At 36.7% G+C, this 17945-nt stretch overlaps 1 protein-coding gene across 2 annotated transcripts in view; it reads left to right on the top strand.

The window, feature by feature from the left end:
* The window catches only part of HCRTR2 (hypocretin receptor 2), a 122248-nt gene that overhangs the window by 71337 nt on the left and 32966 nt on the right, over positions 1-17945 (top strand). For both annotated transcript variants that reach the window (XM_027126787.1, XM_027126788.1), the window contains exon 2: positions 17668-17846. In XM_027126787.1, the coding sequence (XP_026982588.1) occupies positions 17668-17846 (179 nt within the window). The remainder of the gene's footprint in view (positions 1-17667; positions 17847-17945) is intronic.

The following is a 17945-nucleotide window of genomic DNA, read 5'->3' as shown; positions in this document are numbered from 1 at the left end:
AAGAAAGAAAGAAAGAAAGAAAGAGGATAAAATAAAATAAGGTAAAATATAATAAAGTTATTAATATAAAAAATTATTAAGAAAAAATCTTTTTCAAAAGTTAAAAATATATATATATATATAAAATTAAAAATGGATGGATAGAACCCTAGGACAAATCGTGAAAGCAAAGCTATACAGACAAGATCTCACACAGAAACATACACATACACACTCACAAAAAGAGGAAAAGGGGAAAAAATAATAAATCTTGTTCTCAAAGTCCACCTCCTCAATTTGGGATGATTCGTTGTCTATTCAGGTATTCCACAGATGCTGGGTACATCAAGTTGATTGTGGAGGGCTTCCCTGGTGGCTTAGTTGTTGAGAGTCCCCCTGTTGATGCAGGGGACACGGGTTCATGCCCCGGTCTGGGAAGATCCCTCATGCTGTGGAGCGGCTGGTCCCGTGAGCCATGGCCGCTGAGCCTGCACGTCTAGAGCCTGTGTTCCACAACGGGAATGGCCACAACAGTGAGAGGCCTGAGTACCGCAAAAAAAAAAAAAAAAAAAAAAGTTGATTGTGGAGATTTAATCCGCTGCTCCTGAGGCTGCTGGGAGAGATTTCCCTTTCTCTTCTTTGTTTGCACAGTTCCCGGGGTTCAGCTTTGCATTTGACCTTGCCTCTGCGTGTAGGTCGCCAGAGGGCATCTGTTCTTCGTTCAGACAGGACGGGTTTTAAGGGGCTGCTGATTCGGGGGCTCTGGCTCACTCATGCCAGGGGGAGGGAGGGGAGGGAGTGCTGGGTGAGCCTGCGGCAGCAGAGGCTGGCATGATATTGCACCAGCCTGAGGCATGTGTGCATTCTCTTGGGGAAGTTGTCCCTGGGTCATGGGACCCTGGCAGTGGCAGGCTGCACAAGCTCATGGAAGGGAGGTGTGGAGAGTGACCTGTGTTCACATATGGGCTTCTTGGTGGCAGCAGCAGCGGCCTTAGCATCTCATGCCCGTCTCTGTGATCCGTGCTGTTAGCCGCGGCTTGTGCTCGCCTCTGGAGCTCCTTTAAGCAGCGCTCTTAATCCCCTCTCCTAATGCACCAGGAAACAAAGAGGGATGAAAAAGTCTCCTGCTTCTTCGGCAGGTCCAGACTTCTTCCCAGACTCCCTCCCGGCTAGCCGTGGTGCACTAACCTCTTCAGGCTGTGTTCACGCTGCCAGCCCTCTCCCTGCGCTCTGACCGAAGCCCAAGCCTCAGCTCCCAGCTCCACCCGCCCCGGCAGGTGAGCAGGCAAGCCTCTCGGGCTGGTGAGTGCCGGTTGGCACCGATCCTCTGTGCGGGAATCTCCCCGCTTTGCCCTCCGCACCCCTGTGGCTGCGCTGTCCTCCGCGGTTCCGAAGCTCCCCTGCTCCGCCACTTTCTTCTTTGCCCGGGAAGGGGCTTCTAGTGTGTGGAAACTTTTCTTCCTTCATGGCTTCCTCCCACTGGTGCTGGTCCCGTCCCTATTCTTTTGTCTCTGTTTATTCCTTTTTCTTTTGCCCTACCCAGGTACGTGGGGAGTTTCTTGCCTTTTGGGAGGTCTGAGGTCTTCTGCCAGCGTTCAGTAGGTGTTCTGTAGGAGTTGTTCCACGTGTAGATGTATTTCTGATGTATCTGTGGGGAGGAAGGTGATCTCCGCGTCTTACTCTTCCGCCATCTTCCCCCTCTCTGAACTGTACACTTTAAATGGGTGAATTGTATAGTATATGAATTATCTCAGTAAAACTCAGGCTGTGCAGGCCTGTATGGCCCGCCCGAGCCCCTGACTGCAGTGTGCATCTCCACCCCCCAGGAAACGTCCCAACAGTGCAGGGTGCGAGCAGCCGAGTCCCAGAGCAGCACTGAGAGCGGCAGTGGCAGCGGGAGCAGCCAACATCCCACGTGTAGATTTTTGAATTATGATTTTTTCAGGGTATATGCCCAGGAGTGGGATTGCTGGGTCATATGGTAATTATATTTTTAGTTTTTTAAGGAACCTCCATACTGTTCTCCATAACAGCTGTATCAATTTACATTCCCACCAACAGTGCAATAGGGTTCCCTTATCTCCACACCCTCTCCAGCATTTATTGTTTCTAGATTTTTTGATGATGGCCATTCTGACTGGTGTGAGGTGATTACCTCATTGTAGTTTTGATTTGCATTTGTCTAATGATTAGTGATGTTGAGTATGCTTTCATGTGTTTGTTGGCAATATGTATACCTTCTTTGGAGAAATGTCTATTTAGCTCTTCTGCCCATTTTTGGATTGGTTTTTTGTTGTTTTGATATTGAGCTCCATGGGCTGCTTGTAAATTTTGGAGATTAATCCTTTGTCAGTTGCTTCATTTGCAAAGATTTTCTCCCATTCTGAGGGTTGTCTTTTGGTCTTGTTTATGGTTTCCTTTGCTGTGCAAAAGATTTTAAGTTTCATTAGGTTCCATTTGTTTATTTTTGTTTTCATTTCCATTTCTCTAGGAGGTGGGTCAAAAAGTATCTTGCTGTGATTTATGTCATAGAGTGTTCTGCCTATGTCTTCCCGTAATAGTTTTATAGTGTCTGGCCTTACGTTTAGGTCTTTAATCCATTTTGAGTTTATTTTTGTGTGTGGTTTTAGGGAGTGTTCTAATTTCATTCTTTTACATGTAGCTGTCCAGTTTTCCCAGCACCACTTATTGAAGAGGCTGTCTTTTCTTCATTGTATATTCTTGCCTTCTTTATAAAAAATAAGGTGAGCATATGTTAAGCTTTTAGCATTTATTTTCAAAAGAGTTCCTTAGATCAGGAAATATCATTTTCAGGTCTTTTGTATCAACACTTTTGCTACCTGCTTAAAAGATCTGGAAGTGTGCACTTTGCTTTAATTCTATAGGTTTTTTTGAAAAACAATTTCTTTCTTTAATGTTCAGAAGAATTCATTGGAGAAGCCATATCGACTTGGAGTTTTCTTTGTGGAAAAATTTTTTTCCAATTATAGATTCAACTTTTTGAATTGATATAAGGCACCTCAGATTTTCTTTTTCTTGTATCAGCTGTGATGAGCTGTATTTTTAGGGAAGTTGTCAACTTCATTTAAGTTTTTAATTTAATGACATACATTTTTCTTATATTCTCTATACTTTAATGTGCATAAGATGTGAGTAAACTCTACTCCACCTTGCTTTATAGTAGAAACTAATACAACGTTTTAAAACAACTGTACCCCAGTTAAAAACAAAAGTAAATAAAAAGATGTGAGTAAAGTTCCAATTTTATTTCTGATTTCAATATTTGTGATTTCTCTGTTTTTTATTTATCTTACTATGAAGTTAATAATTTTACTAATTTTCTCAAAAAAACAAATTTTGGCTTTTTAGTTCTTGCTCTTGCATATTCTTTAATTCATTATTTCTATCCTTTATTTCTTTCTTCCTCCTTTAGTTTTAATGCTTTAATTTTTGTTCCTTTTTTAAACTTTTTGAGATAAATAATTATATTACTGATTTTCAGTTTTTGTTTTCCAGTAGATTCATTTAAGATTATTCATATTTTTTGAGTATATCTTTAACTTCATTTTGATAGTTTTTTTTTGAATAGTTTTTGATAGTTTGTATTTAGCTATCATTCAGTTGAAAATAATTTAATATGTATTGAAATTTAGCTTAAGTATCATGAGTTATTTAGTAGTGCATTACCTAAAATTCAAACATTTGTGGGGTTTTCCCAATATTTTTGTTGATTTTTTGCTTAATTCTACCAAGTTCAGTTAAAATATTCATATGTATATGGGAATAGAATCTAAAAAAGAGTGTATATATGTATAACCGATTCACTTTGCTGTACAGCAGAAACTAACACAACATTATAAATCAACTATACTCCAATAAAAATTAATTTTAAAAAATCCACTGTGATTTCCATACTCTGAAGTTTGTTGAGGTCTACTTATATTCCAGAATATGGTAAATTTTTGTCCAAGTACTATGCATACTCTGAAATAATGTGTACTCTTCAGTTTGGGGTATAATATTCCAGATAGATATAAATTAAGATTTACAAATATATTAAGTAAAGTTTGTTAATTACATAAATCTGAAATGGAGTTTGTTGTTCGTTTATTCTATTAGTTACTTAAAAAGATCTATTACAATATCCGTCTATGATTCCCACTTTGGTTGTATCATCTTTTGCTTTGTATATTGTAGAGGCTGCGGTATTAGAATTGTTATATCTTCCTAGTGAATTGATCCTTTAATCATTATAAAATTTCCCTCTTTAGCTCTAGTAATGCTTCTTACCTCAACATCTTGTCCAAATTTTAAATTTAACATTTTTAAATTGCTTTAAAATTCGGTCTAAAATTAATTTAGCTACACCATCATTCTTTAAATTAATATTCGAATTCTTGCATTTTCTATTTTGTTGTGTCATTTTATTAAAAGTATGTTGCTTGTTTAAGAAGTATATGATTGAGTCTTTTTTTGAATCCTGCCCAATAACCTTTGTCTTTTAATTGAAGTTTTAGGTTCCTTTGTATTTAATATAATTATTGGTATATTTCTGTTTATACCTATCATCTCATTTGCTTTCTTTTAGTTCCCCTTGTTCAATTTTTTTCTTGCCTTTTACCTTTTAAAATTATTATTTCTTTCCTCTTTAGCTTGTTACATATTCACTGACTATTCTTTTAGAGATTTCCCTAGTGATGAAAATGTATGTCATTGATAATGCATTTTAATATATTGATAAATTAGTATTTTTAACACTTGCTGAACACTGAAATAAACTTGGAACACTGCCTTAACTCTGTTTACCACTGTTTCCTTTCTGCTGCAGTTATTTAAACCTCACAAAACATGATGATGTTTATTATTTTATTTAGCCATTTATAATTGATATTTATTCACATATTTATAATTTCCATTATTCTTCATTCCTCTCTTCATTTTGTACTTCCAACTGATCATTTTCTTTCTGTCTAACTCCCTTTCATTTTTCTCTGGGTTGAGAATGTTGTTGACAAATTCTCTCATCTTCTGTTTGTCTGAAAAGGACTTTATTTCATCTTCATTTATCAGATATGTTTTCATTGACTATACAATTCTAAATTGTTCTTACTCTCAGCATGAAAATGACATTTTGTTATACTTTAGATTTTTTTCTTTTGAAAATTTAGCTGTCAATCCCAGTATTATGCTTTGATGGTGATATGCTTTTTATCTGAATTAATATTTTTCTCTTTGTTACTGGTTTTCAGAAGCTTTATTAAAATATAACTGTGTGTAGTTTTCTCTTATATTTATCCTGGTTGAGATTTTTGACACTTCAGATATCTGTGTATAGTTGCCTTTAATTAGTTTTATTTTTTTCCTGGTAAAATGTAATGTACCTAAAACAGCTTTTGATCTTAAATGCAGGGTTACATTTATTCTTGTTATATCTCATATTATATTTCCCCCATTGCTCTGGCCTGGCAAGAACTTTTGAGCCATGTGGAACCCAAAATATTAACTATATCTCTTAGTTATGTGCTATCTTCAAGTTTAACAAATATGCCCTTCTATTTCATCTTTTAAGTAATTGCTAAAATGTTGAATAATAATAAGATATATGTAATATTGATTAATTACTAATGTTAATCTGGAATGAAGTCTCTAGTGATATGTCACAGGACTCTACCTTTGGTTTTTAATTAGTCTTAAAAAATTATCAGATAACATCTCTCCTTGGCTAGTATATTTTTAAATATTGTTTCTGCTTCATTTTACTTTTCTTCTCACATATTGAGAACCCAATTACATGTATTTTAGTATTTAAAGCATGTATTATTCATATTATTTTCTGCATTTTCAATTTTTTTCTCTGTATTGTTTAGTTTGAATACTTTTCTATTAGTTTGGATAGTTCTACTGGCTGGCTCGATCCATCTAATCTTCTATTGAATCCATTGTTGTGTTTCCAGTTAAAACATTTTTGAGGTCTACAGTTTCCCCTTAAATATTTTTTCAATTTTTCATTAATAGTCTACATATATCACATAATTTCTTGAACTTTTTAATCGAATTATTTTAACATTTCTGAAAGCTTTATTCTTTTCTTCTCTTTTCTTTTCCTATAGGCTTTGGTCTTTTGGTGTTGCCTTTGTGTCTGCCTGATGACTTTTCTATTGAATGAGTCACATTTCATATGAAAACTTTAGATGAAATCATTTGATGCTCTAGATAATATATATTCTTCCACAGAGAATTTGCTTTTGCTTTGGCAGGCAGTTCGTATTGAGACAGAAAACTTCTATCCAGTCAGTAAGTGAAGGTATTTGGAGCTGGGCTTCATCCTTTAGGAGAGCATGTCTCCTTCAGGCTTATCTCTGCTGCAGTTTGCTCTTTGGGGTTGCCACTGAAAGCCAGGGTTGCTCACCTCAGGTTGATTGAATGACTGCCCTCTGTTCAACAAGACTGTTCAAGTTCCTGCTCAACTTCTCATATTATTGGCTGCTACTTTTTACTCTCAGCCCTTAGTTGGTGCCTGCAAACTGCCAAAAGCTTTGAGCAGAAAAGAGGTGCTCAATGTCAGTGTACATCTGTCTTCTTTCCTTTTCTCCAGGATATTGGCCCTTCTAGTCTTCACTCTCTCATAAGTTTTCCAGTGTTGTAAAGACATGTGTGACACTCCAACTGCTCCATGGTTGTTTTGGATGGGAGGTTTGCTCTGCAGCAAGCTTATCTGTCATAACCAGAACTGTATACTATTTTCTACTAGTAAAACCAATGTACCATTCAATACTATAATATTTAGTACTTCAGAGAAAATTGGCACCTTTGGATATTTGCCAACCAAGACTATTTGGCTGAAATTGCACAATTCTCTGGAAATGACTTAGGTTGTTCCCTTCTTACTCTAATCTATCCCTGGTTGACCTTATCCACTCAACTGGCTTTAAACAGTATGGCTATTCTGATGAATCCCAAATATGTACCTGTAACTGAAATATATCTCCTGAAATATAGATGCATAAATCCCAATGCCAAATGGATACTGACAGCGAGATAACTCACAAGTGTTTCAAACTCACGTATACAAAATGGAATTTCTCATCTTCTATCCCTACTTCCAAATGAAGCTGCCTCATTCTCTATTTCATAACTCAGTGAGCAATAGGATCTTCTCCCCACCTGCCAAGCAATGTACCTGGTAATCATCCTCAGTTCTTCTTACCTTCTTCATCTTCATATCTAATCACTCACCACAGTTTTTTATTTCAACTTCATTATTATTTCTGGAATTCATTCATTTTTCCCCATTCTTTTGTCCTCACCTTATTTCCTTGGAGTTCTAAAAAGTTTCAAAACTGGCTCCCCTGCTTCCAGTTTAAGAGCATATATAATTTCCACATTCTGCCAAGTCATCTTTGAAAAATAGAAACAGGGTCTTGTCACTCCCTTGCTTAAAATCTTTCAGTGATTCTCCCTAATCTTCAGGACAATGTCAAAATGCTTTAATTTGGTATGTATACATTTTATAATCATGAGTTGAGTGTGAATCAAAGACAAAATATATAAAAGATGAACAAAATGTAGTTTGAAATTTTGTTATGGAAAGCAAGACTGAACCAAGAACTAGAGTTATAACTTTGGAAATTAGTCTCCTAGAGATGAGAATTGAAGTTGTGAGAGTAGATAATAACAAAAAAGAAAAGAACATGGAAGAAAAAGACAGGATGGTTGAAGATATACATGGAGTGAAAGAGGGAAAATAGTCCTACAAAGGAATCCAAAAAATTAAGTTCATTGCAGGCAGTATGATAAACAGAAGTCAAGTGCCAGGGGAAGGATAGGTCACTTATATGTGCTAATTAAAGCAAAAGGGCCAAGGCAAAGATTGACCATATATCCCTAAAGAGCTCTGAGGACAGGGTAGAGATCCAGATGGAATTTTGAGAGGCTGCACCGGGAACAAACATTCATAGTGATTTACCTGTAAAGAGTAAAAAGACATGGGTAACCAAGAAATTTATACACCCCCCCCACCCCAGAAAAACTCCTTTGATGCCTACTAGATGTAGCCATTAATAGAACTGCAGATGCTAAGACTGTGGAGACTTCCTCCCTCCTCACCTTCCGCAAAGGCCAGCCTCAAAGGCCTGGGGAAACTTATTAACATGAAGTGGTGCTCTGGTGTCTGGCAGATCCTATTCAGAACCTTGGTACAATTTGTGGTTGAGCCCTCCTCTGCCTCTCACAGACAGCAGAAGTCAAGCCTACCTTCTCACTCTCCTTTCTGAAGAATTTCCTTTGGACTTGATTCCTATGAATTACCATCTCCCTTGTGTTTCTGTTTTATAACCTTCTTCTATGCAGTTTCTCCAGGTATATTTGTGCTTGTGTGAAGACCCTGTCTTTCAAAATCCCTTCCCAGACGATTTATTAATTGTGGTATTGTAATTATTCCCCATACTACCTCATTGGTATCAGCATGAGAATTCCTGCCTATGTTAAAATAATGAGCAGGTGCCAATGAGAAAGTTTTTGTCAGACTGTAGACTTTTATATTTTCTTAAGGAAACAAAAACTGAAATGCATTCAGAACATTGTTGTCTTTGCTTCTATAATAACTTTTTCTTAAGTTTTCTTTCTCTTCATATTAGATAACCTTTTGGGGGGGGGATCATTTCACAGCACTGAAGTGTTTCTTGACAGTGTCCCATTTGTCAGATTTGCACGAAAAGTAGTGGCATCTTTGCCTGCTGCTCTTCTGAGCACAGAGAGATTTGTAGACAACTTTGCCAAGATGTGTGGGTGGAGATGGGAGACTGAGTCAGGAATTATTGGTATATTTTCCCAGGAAAAGAAGGAAGCAAAAGTAACAATAAGGGGGGCCAAAGAGGTGAGGTGCAATGAAGATGAGAAAAAGGAAAATACCTGCGGATTTCATGGAGAGTTTGTTTTACCCTTGGAGGACCACACCAATAGTCAACTTTCCTATGTGTTAAATCTACACACTGTAATGATTCTGGATGAATCCTTTCCTGCTTTCAAGATAGATTCCTCACAAGAGTTAAATAGAGGCTACCTTCTATGTGTATTCAATGGCTTTTTTGCTGTTTTTCATTTAGAAAAATAATTGTATTTCACCTTGACTCATTCATTTGTATATAATTTAAAAGAGGTTAGCCAAATTTGTCCTTTCTTAAGGATTCTTTTTGGTCTAGAATATGGTCTAGAATATCCCACTTGAAACAAGTGTATTTACTTATACGTTATAAAGAATATTACAATTCACTTAATGTTTAAAACTCACCTCTTAAGTGACAGGGTAAGCACGTTCAAAGTCTTTCACTGACACTTTGTGGCAAAAGGTGGAACTACAGTATTTTATTTTATTTTTTTTTCTTTTTCCGGTACGCGGGCCTCTCACTGTTGTGGCCTCTCCCGTTGCGGAGCACAGGCTCCGGACGCGCAGGCTCAGCGGCCATGGCTCACGGGCCCAGCCGCTCCGCGGCATGTGGGATCTTCCTGGACCGGGGCACGAACCCGTGTCTCCCGCATCGGCAGGCGGACTCCCAACCACTGCACCACCAGGGAAGCCCTACAGTATTTTTTAACGTTGTTTTCTGACATGTTTTATATGGGTAATATAACAAATAACAATCAAGAAATTATCATCTTGCATATCTGTATACATACATATGTACATTAAATAAAGAACAATCAAGACATTGCATAATCATTTAAGACACTATCTAAATTACAATATCACAACCTACTACAAACAAAACTTTGATTTCACAAAGAAATAATTTAAATTATGTATTAAAAAATCATGTGTTGGCTGTCTTTAATACTGCCATTAGAACTGAGGTATATTTGAATAATTGCGTTTTCTTTCATTATTTTAGCTGTTCATGAGTTTTTTAAAAATCATAAAATGAGCAATTAAGATTGTCCCCTGGAATTTTCATTCTGTATTTAGGAATTTTGAGGAACATTATTGCTGGGTCAAAAATTTTGTTTCCCATTTTATAGCTCCTTTTTCCATGGAAAGTGTTTTTTTAAATTGTGATAAAGTATACACAATTTAAAATTTACCACTTTAACCATTCTTAAGTTTACAATTCATTGGCAGTAAGTACATTCACATTGTTGTACAACCATCAGCGCTATATATCTCTGTAACATTTTTCATCTTGCGAAACTAAAATTCTTTCCTCTTAAGTAATTATAGCCCATTCTCCCCTCCCCCCAGACCTGGCAACCACATTCTTCTTTCTGTCTTAAAGGATTTGGCTACTCTAAGTACTTCATATAAATGGAATTATATAATCATTGTCCTTTTGTATCTGGCTTATGTCACTTAACACCTATATCTTGTTTAATGTTGAAAAATTAAATAAATGTGAAAATGCTTAAAATAATTTGATATATATAGTACAGATCTTTCGAGATGCTCAGTAACATGCTAATTATATACCATGCACAGGCTCCTCTTGATATTATAATATCAATTATTAGTTGCCATTTTAAGACCTAAGTGTATGTTTAATAAAAGATGCAATCTCATCAACAGATTAACAGGATATCACCTTAGTTTAAATTTTTCCAAGTGCAAGGATTGATTTGAGAGAGAAATTCACTTTGTCCATATGCAGTGTGTTAGATACTAAAACAAAAGCCAGTTTATCATAACTGCAGATTGAAGTTGCAAAGGGTTTTATTGTACCAATATTTTATTTTCCTATTTGAAAGTCAGTTTAATCTTTGGCACATCCAGTAACAGGTTACTTTTAAAGACTGTATCTCTATGTTATGTTTTAAATCCCTCTCTACATCACAGACTACAGATGCTGTCATACAGCTGGAGTCAGGTTCTGTCTGTCGGTCCTGCAGAGCAAAGATGGGAGCTATACATCATCAGATTCTTACAGATGAAGAGATGATGAACCAAATGAGGGGTGAAAGAGGAAGGACTAAATGGACTTTTATCTTCTTGACACCTCTGTATCTCAAAAGTCTTTTTTTCAAAATATCTGTGTTCAAGGTGGATTTTCATTCAATCTGCATCTCTGCCTTCTGGCATCACCTTTCACCCCCATGTGCACAACCATTCCTCACTTGTTCTTGATTAATGCAGGCAGACTGTTGTAAGTGCAGACTAACCACAAACTAACTTTAACATTGGTGGATCATGATCATTCAGAGAACCGATTTCAAAAATAGTACCAAGTTCATGTCTCACATCCTGCCAAGGCTCATCAGAAGGCAGTATATGGGGAATTGAGAGCCAAGAAAATAACTGGCAGGCAGCCAAGTTCTCTGTCAAATGTCAGGCCTTAAAAGGAATGAGGAAAATAAATGCTCCATTCAGCCACTGGGTTTTTCTCTTCTTTTAAAGAACCTCATGGGTAAATGTACAATACCAAAGGCACCAACATGCTACAAGTGGATGAACAAATCAATGTTATGAATATTTTTTATTGCAAAGTTTTAGGCAGTGTTTGTGTTGGGAGAAAAGCTTTCGAAACCAAGAAGAGTAAGAGAAAGGAAAAGCCCTTCTCAAAATGAAAAAGAGCTTTTGAACCAGTAGAAGAATAAGAAAAAAAATACAAATACCCATAATAGTTCATAATAATTTTAGAATGTGATTCATGACGAGGAAAGGTACAACATGTAATATGTTTTTATTTCTTTGTTTTAATATTTTTTTCCTTTTAAAAAAATTTTTTATTGGAGTATAGTTGATTTAAAATGTTGTGTTAGTTTCAGGTGTACAGCAAAGTGAATCAGTTATATATTTGTGTGTATGTGTGTATAGGTTATTACAGAATATTGAGTAGAGTTCCCTGTGCTATACAGTAGGTCTTGTTAACTATTTTATATATAGTAGTGTGTATGTGTTAATCCCAAGCTCCCAATCTATCCCTCCCTGTCACCCTTCCCTGCTGGTAACCATTAGTTCATTCTCTAAGTCTGTGAGTCTGTTTCTGTTTTTTAAAATAAGTTCATTTATATCATTTTGTATTAGATTCCATATATAAGTGATATAATATGATATTTGTCTTCGTCTGACTTACTTCACAGTATGATAATCTCTAGGTCCATCTATATTGCTGCAAATGGCATTATTTCATTCTTTTTTATGGTGTAATATGGTTTTAAAAAAGAAAGAAGTCATATTGAGTTAGGCTAATTAAGAGACATTACATGAAACCAATTTTTTTGTTTGATTGGTTTGCTTTTTTGTTCGTTTGTTTTGGGGTAGGATTTAATTAGTTGAAAAGAGGATTGAAATGGAGTGTGGCCATTTCAAAAAGGAGGAATGGCATTAGCAATCACCTGGTGTGGAATGTTGGCTATAAAGTGAGATATCAAACTTATCCTGCAGCTCTGAGTATTTTATGAGCAGCATTGCAAGACATAGAGGGAAAGTTCAATGAGAACTGGGTGGCCACCTGAGGATTGTGTACTTAATTCCAAAGAAAAGGAGAGACTCCTATTGAAATGAAAGAGTTAATATAACTGGAGTGAATGGTATCACTGGATAAAATGGATAGGAGTAAAGAGAGGCAGGGTGCAGGACCAACTATTAGGAGGTAATTGCAACATCCTAGCTAATTATTACCACAATCTGACCAGGTATTTGCAAAAGGAATAGAAAGACAATTATAGAGGTAAGAGATATCTGAGGGATTTTAAACATAAGGTATTGGGGAGAAAAAGGAAGAATGTTATATTTCAGGGAGATATAAAGTCCAGGAAGAGAATATAAGAAAAGATGATGAATTTAACTGCATAAATTTGATGTGCTACCAGGAGAAGGTTGTTTCCCTTATATCTTTAATATTTTGAATAGGGAAATGAATAAACTAATGGATATTTATTCAACTCAAACTGAGGAGATATGTACCTGAAGATGTGTGCTCAGTTCTGGATAGCTAGCTCAGAGATATCTGCTGGTAATCTGCAGCATTTTCACAATAAAGAGACCAGGGTCATGAAAGAGGTAATCCTGCTATTATGCAGGAAGGGTCTGCCAATGTTTAACCCAGAGAAACAAAGTCTTGTGGAGGAGGCATAGTCATAATCTTTAGTATTTTGAATGTACATAATGTAAACACTATACTTAAGATATTGTAATTGGCACAGTAATATTATTTAACATAAATTCCAAATTCAAACTTCTCCAATTATCCCAATAATGTTTTTTTTAGAATATTAATTTTCCCTCTCTTTTTCTCCCTAAGATTTAGAGGTAAAGAAACATCTACATGAGGGAACGAATTTCTAGCAATTGTATACATGTATGATCCAAAAAAAGTGTGACTTGGCTATTAAGAAATCTAACAAGATCTCAGGCTGTCTTAATAGAGAAATATTAATGAAAGCAGTCACTCTGTTCTTTTCTGTCCTGGTTAGACCACAGCTGGAAACATGTGTGCAGTTGCAGATAGCTCATTTAGAGACATCAATGATTATCTGGAGTGTGCTCAGAATACAGCGATCAGGGTGATGTGAGATATGAAACCCTGCATTGCACATGAGGGTTCTGGAGATATTTAGCCTCGGTAAGCAGAGGCTTGGGGAATAGCTGTGGACTTTAAATATCTCAATGGCTACTGTTATAGGTTGAGCTAGAAGAACAGAGCATCAAGCCACAGAGAATTTTTCTTAAGCCTTAAAATTTAGTGAAATTTGCCCTGCTGACTTGAAAACTTGCTTTAGACTGGTGACTCGCTTTTTCTTCCAATTTCTCTATTTTAGAATGGGAATATCACCCTATCCTTACCCCAAGATGACATTTTGGAAGTAGATAACTTGTTTTCTAGGTTTCACTGGTTCATAGATGAAGAGGAGTTTTGCCCTGGGAAGACCCGTACCCCAAATCTCACCCATTCTTGACTTAGATAATATGTAGGTGAGATTTGGGATTTAGAGTTGATGCTGAAATGGGTTAAGAATTTGGGGACCATTGAGATGGAGTGAATTGTATTTTGCATGTGGGAAGAACACAAATTTTTAGGGGTCACAGGACAGACTATTATGAGTTGACTTGTGTCTCTCCCAAAATATGTGAAAGTGCTAATCCTCTGAATATCAGAATGTGACCTTATTTGGAAATAAGGTCATTGCAGATATGATTAGTTGAGTTAAAATGAGTCATACTGGAGTAGACTGGGCCACTAATCTAATATGACTGGTGTCCTTATAAGAAGATGCCATGTGAATACAGAGAGGCAGGAGAACACCTTGTTATGATGGAGAGAGAGACTGAAGATACAGAGCTGTACCCTAGGGAAGGCCATGATAGACAGCAAACCACCAGAAGCTGTGAGAGAGGTAAGGAAGAATTTCTCTACAGGTTTCAGAGGCAGCTTGGCCCTCCTGACTCGTTGATTTTGGACTTCTGGTCTCCAGAACTGTGGGACAATAAGTTTATGTTGCTTTAAAACACCCAACCTATGGTACTCTGTTAAAGCAGCCCTGGGAAACTAATACAGGTACAATGCAGAAAAAAATAGATAAGTTTATTCCTTGGGTTCCAGGAAAGAATAAAGAACCCATGAATGGAACTGAAAGGGAAACAGATATCAACTCAACATGAACAAGAACTTGCTGGTAGTTAAAGTCAACACAAAACGTAGTTGAGGGCTTAAGCAAGTCATAAATTCCCTACTATTAAAAATATGCAAGTAGAATGAATCAGGAATACTGCAGAGTTGATTTATGCATCAAGTTAGACTGAATGATCTCCAATTCCAGAATTTTATGAATGTCTGTTAAAGTCCTGCCAAAGAAAGGCTGGCAGCTGCCTTCCACCTTCTGCTTCAATGATAGATGATGGTATATAATAGAATGGCATGCAGAGTTTATAAGATTAAATCTAACCTCGGCATTTACTAGCTATTCATCCTTAGGTAGTTTCCATAACCTCCCGAGCCTCAGTTTTCCACATGTTAGACAGGGATATTAACAATAATCATTTCATAGTGTTATTATGAAGATTAATAATTTAAATTGCTTAGAACAGGATATGGCACATAGTAAATACTACAGAAGCGTTGGTTGAGAATCTACTTGTTCTCACATTGCTTAGACATCATGCATTAACACTGTCCTCCCAGCATTGCCGTTCCTCACCTCCAAAATAGGAAGAATTGGGAGTCAAACTAGAATGGATTGCATTTTTTAAGTCTTGTTTTCTTTTCTAGATCCCAAATTGCACCATTTGGACCATTTATTGACCAAGGATCAGAAGTGTGATGTTTTTTGTCAATTTTCTCATGACAAGCCGTGATAATGTGTTAGTCGACTGCTAAGATGGGTTTGTGTGTGTGTGTGTGTGTGTGTGTGTGTGTGTGTGAGCATTTCAAGCGTTTCTGAGAAATAAAAGATTCAGCAGCAGAATTTTCAGATAATAAAGACTATGATTTACCCTAATAAAGCTCACTTGAGTTTTTGGTACTTGTGTGCTGGAGTTAAAGGAAGATGTGAAGTTTTCACAATTAAATCCTCAGAAATTCAGGTATTTCATTAAATTGGCATCTGTTGGTGACTGAGGGTAATTTCAGCTTCAGAAGCTAGTAAAAGCATTTTTCAGCATATGAAAGTCATAATAAACTGGCGCATAATTGTCAAAAAGGAATCCTCACTCAGTGACTTAAATTTAAAAAATGTGCTTTTATTTCTTCACTGCATAAGGTTACTAATCACTGCATCATTTGGGTGCATAAGCGACAGCTTTGACAGGGTAATGATACCCAGGTAAATTCACAGTTCCTTTCAGTGAAGCAAACCCATCAACAGATGTGGGTAGCAGTGCTTACACCTGTATAGTTCTGGAACCAGTGATTATGTAACCTTTGAATATCTCAGAGGGCAGACAGAGCATCAAAGAACTATGTATTCTTTCCATAAAGAGAAGCTGAATGAGATAGCTCAACTTTTACACAGGGGGATACACTGAAGGAAAGGGAGGAAGGCTTGGCCGAGAAAGTGTGTTTCATCTGAGCTGATGTTAAGAGGCCATCAAGAGTAATAGAAAGGAGAGAGATTGAGTTTCTAGAATTTATATGTGCTTTTTTATATAACTCCTTCATTTTCACAAAAGAAGGTAGCCAGTGTGGTGGAAAGACCAGCTCTTCACTTGGTGTATAAACCCAGTTGTAACTGTGGTTCTGTGTTTTATGAGCCATTTGTCCTCAACAAGTTCCTGTGTCTCACTGACGTCATAATATATAAAACATTGGTAATGATAAATTCCCTTGGGATTGTCATTGAGGTTAAACGATCTAAGGATACGAACCATCCACTTCAGTATATGGCAATAGTAAGGACTTTTTTTGTTGACTTTGTCTTTAAGCCTCTTCATCTCTTAAATGTCCCAAAGGCAGAGTTTGGGAGCAGGTAGGGGTCAACGTCATGGATGAGGCAAACATTGCAGTTCATTGAAAACTAGCGAACTCCTAATTCATCTCAACTCAGTAAATATTTCTTGAGTATTTGCTGACCACCGAAGGAGTAGAACGATAAATCAAAGATTGCTCTTTAACTCCTGGAAAATGAAATTCAAAATCAAGTCAAAATAAACACAGCCTTATGATCCATTGAAAAATGTCTTGCAAGGTAAATGAACTGATTTTTAAGCATATATTCAACATTCACACATATTGACCATTTTGGTGAAAACACAGGACAGCCTTAAATTATCTCCCTTGGCAATATTTATTTGTGGATTTGCAGGGGTACCAATTAGCTTGATGGTGTTCCCTCATCAATAGTTATTTTCTTTGTTTAGTCACTGTCTTAGTCTGTCTAGCCTGCTGTAACTGAGTACCATGAACTGAGTGGCTAATAAAAAACAGAAGTTTTTTTCCTCACAGTTCTGGAGCCTGAGAAGTCCAAGATCATGACTGTGGCAGATTCAGTGGTCAGAGTCCATTTCCTGGTTCATAAACAGCAGCTTTTTTGCTGTATCCTCACATGGTGGAAGGGGGCAAAAGATCTCTCTGGAGTTCCTTTTATAAGGACCTAATGCCCTTCATGAGGGCTCTACCCTCATGACCAAATCATTTACCAAAGACTCACCTCCTAATACCATCACATTGTGGGGGAGGATCTTTCTTTTTTATTGAGGTATAATTGATTTACAATGTTGTGTTAATTACCGCAATACAACAAAGTGATTAAGTTATACATGTATATACGTTCTCTTTTTATATTCTTTTCCGTTATGGTTTATTACAGGATATTGAATATAGTTCCCTGTGCTATACAGTAGGATCTTGTTGTTTATACATTCTATATATAATACTTTGCATCTGCTAACCCCAAACTCCCAGTCTATTCCTTCCCATGTCACCCACTTTGGCAACCACAAGTCTGTTCCTATGTCTATGAGCCTGTTTCTGTTTTGTAGATAGGTTCATTTGTGTCATATTTTAGATTCCACATATAACTGATATCAGTTGGTATTTGTCTTTCTCTTTCTGACTTACTTCACTTAATATGATAATCTCTAGTTGCATCCATGTTGTTGGAAATGGCATTATTTCAGTATTTTTTATGGCTGAGTAATATTCCATTGTATATATGTACCACATCTTCTTTGAGGGGGGCGCAGTCAGGATCTTAATATATGAATTTCTGCGGAGCACAGACATTCAGTCCATAACAGTTACTATTCCTTTTTTCTTTCCAAATTAGTTTGTGTGGCCGTGTGGAAGAACCACCACATGAGGACGGTGACCAATTACTTCATCGTCAACCTTTCTCTGGCTGACGTGCTCGTGACCATCACCTGCCTTCCAGCCACTTTAGTAGTGGACATCACTGAGACCTGGTTCTTTGGACAATCCCTCTGTAAAGTGATTCCTTATTTACAGGTAATTATTTTTCACACTTTTGGGGTTCAAACACAGAAACTACTGAAAAAGTATAGTCATTTTCAATTATATTCATGACCCTTTGGTAAATTACCTAGT

This window comes from Aethalodelphis obliquidens, unplaced genomic scaffold (genome assembly GCF_003676395.1).
Source record: "Aethalodelphis obliquidens isolate GAN/ISIS:26980383/991018 unplaced genomic scaffold, ASM367639v1 scaffold31, whole genome shotgun sequence".
In the NCBI taxonomy this organism is placed as follows: Eukaryota; Metazoa; Chordata; class Mammalia; order Artiodactyla; family Delphinidae; genus Aethalodelphis; species Aethalodelphis obliquidens.
The sequence above is the reverse complement of the archived record's forward strand: the minus strand, read 5'-3'. Positions and strand labels throughout refer to the sequence as shown.